The sequence below is a fragment of the Babylonia areolata genome, chromosome 35 (genome assembly GCF_041734735.1).
Source record: "Babylonia areolata isolate BAREFJ2019XMU chromosome 35, ASM4173473v1, whole genome shotgun sequence".
Lineage (NCBI taxonomy): Eukaryota > Metazoa > Mollusca > Gastropoda > Neogastropoda > Buccinidae > Babylonia > Babylonia areolata.
Window position 1 is genome coordinate 26,684,265 of NC_134910.1, and position 2,376 is coordinate 26,686,640.

General features: G+C 43.9%; 1 protein-coding gene across 1 annotated transcript in view; it reads left to right on the forward strand.

Annotated features, from left to right (window-relative positions):
- The first annotated feature begins 301 nt into the window (after positions 1-301).
- The window catches only part of LOC143277909 (uncharacterized), a 15,610-nt gene continuing 13,535 nt past the window's right edge, over positions 302-2,376 (forward strand). Inside the window, exons 1-2 of the mRNA XM_076582879.1 lie at positions 302-383; positions 978-1,066. Coding sequence (XP_076438994.1) covers positions 997-1,066 — 70 coding nt within the window. The 5' untranslated portion in view covers positions 302-383; positions 978-996. The remainder of the gene's footprint in view (positions 384-977; positions 1,067-2,376) is intronic.

The following is a 2,376-nucleotide window of genomic DNA, read 5'->3' on the forward strand; positions in this document are numbered from 1 at the left end:
AAAAAAAACCCAAACAAACAAACATTATACCTAACCCACTCTCCTTGGTTGATCACAAAGAAAAGAAACCCAAGACAAACGAGTTCATTCAGAAACATGTAACTTCACCACGAAATCATTTCATGCCCGGTTCTCTGCTATCGGTCATTTCAAACCTCATACCCCCCTAGGCGTTCAGCTGATAATATGACAGAGAGAACTCCACGGGTGCGTGAGATTAGGGTGTCACAAAATCCCGGTGTTCATTTCGCTGTGGTGATGAGTTTGTTTGCGGCTGAGCAGTATAAAAACCGCGCGTTTCGTTTCATTTTCAAGTCAGCGTTCGTGGGGCAGCTCTTCTGAGGGTTCACATCTGGTCTTAACGAAACTATTGGTGATTTGAGGTAAGAACTTCCCTTTCTTCTACTACTTCTTCTGTTTCTGCTTTTCTATGCTTCTCTGTCTCTCCCCCCCCTCTCTCTCTCTCTCTATCTGTGTCTGTCTGTCCGTCTCTCTCACCAGTCTAGAGTCCACTCTCTCTCTTTCTCTCTCTCTCTGTCTCTCTTTCTCTCCAGTATCTCTCTCTCTTTCTCTCGCTGTCTCTATCTGTCTCCCCAGTCTCTCTCTCTCTCTCTGTCTGTCTCTTTCTCTCCAGTATCTCTCTCTCTCTCTCTTTCTCTCGCTGTCTCTGTCTGTCTGTCTCTCCAGTCACTCTCTCTCTCTCCAGTCTCTCTATCTATCTATCTCCTACTCTCCCTTTCTTTCCACCTGTCTGTCTGTTTCTCTCTCTTCTCTCTTTGTGTCTTTAGCTATGTCTATGAATCCTCAATTCTACTGTCTTTTGACTTCATGCTTAAGATCCCACCGACTGTAGCATAGAACGCTAATTGAGGGAAGTATAAGAGAATTGATATCAACCACACATTTTATTTTCCCCAGTGAAAATCAACACATTTCCCAGTGAATACCCAATGTAGAAATTATTCTTTCTTCCACAGGACCAGCTAACCACCTACCATGGCATTCAAATTGGTGACCGTTGTTCTCGTGTTGGTGATGGTGTCCCTTGGTGTTCTTCATGTTGAAGGTACGAAACTTCCTGCACACTTCCTGTCATTGGATTTTTCAACTTTTAGTACATGTTCACTGCCACTAATTATTTTTATCTTTTATTTTTTACTTTTTAAATTTTTTTAAAATTAATTTTTAATTTTGATTTTATTTTTAAAATATTTTTTCCCCTCAAGGCCTGACTAAGCGCGTTGTGTTACGCTACTGGTCAGGCATCTGCTTGGCAGATGTAGTGTAGCGTATATGGATTTGTCCGAATGCAGTGATGCCTCCTTGAGCTACTGAAACTGAAATTGAAACTGCCACTAATCCGACTCTGTACATAAGATCTGCTAATGAATGTAGCCAACATACCAACATAGTTTTCCACAAAATACTGTATTAATATATTTGATCTCGCAAAGTTTATTACTTGACCACCCGAACACAATCACACACACACTCTCTCATTCACACACACACACACAACACACACACGCACGCACACACACACACACACACACACACACACACACGTGCGCGCGCGCACACACACACACACACACACACACACACACGCACACACACACACCTGAGCTTCGACGTGTCATTCCAAATCTTCCCTCCTCGGCTTTGCCACTCCCAGCCACCTTTTCACCTCCCACCTACCCACCTCCATCCCAGCTCCTTGGTTCTGAGCACATCACTGCTCTTTTGCAACATCTCCACTGGCTCCCTGTCTCACACAGAATAAAGTACAAGATCAGCACATCACTCCTCTTTTGCAACATCTCCACTGGCTCCCTGTCTCACACAGAATAAAGTACAAGATCAGCACATCACTCCTCTTTTGCAACATCTCCACTGGCTCCCTGTCTCACACAGAATAAAGTACAAGATCAGCACATCATTGCTCTTTTGCAACATCTCCACTGGCTCCCTGTCTCACACAGAATAAAGTACAAGATCAGCACATCACTGCTCTTTTGCAACATCTCCACTGGCTCCCTGTCTCACACAGAATAAAGTACAAGATCAGCACATCATTGCTCTTTTGCAACATCTCCACTGGCTCCCTGTCTCACACAGAATAAAGTACAAGATCAGCACATCACTCCTCTTTTGCAACATCTCCACTGGCTCCCTGTCTCACACAGAATAAAGTACAAGATCAGCACATCACTGCTCTTTTGCAACATCTCCACTGGCTCCCTGTCTCACACAGAATAACGTACAAGATCAGCACATCACTCCTCTTTTGCAACATCTCCACTGGGTCCCTGTCTCACACAGAATAAAATACAACATCAGCACATCATTGCTCTTTTGCAACATCTCCACTGGCTC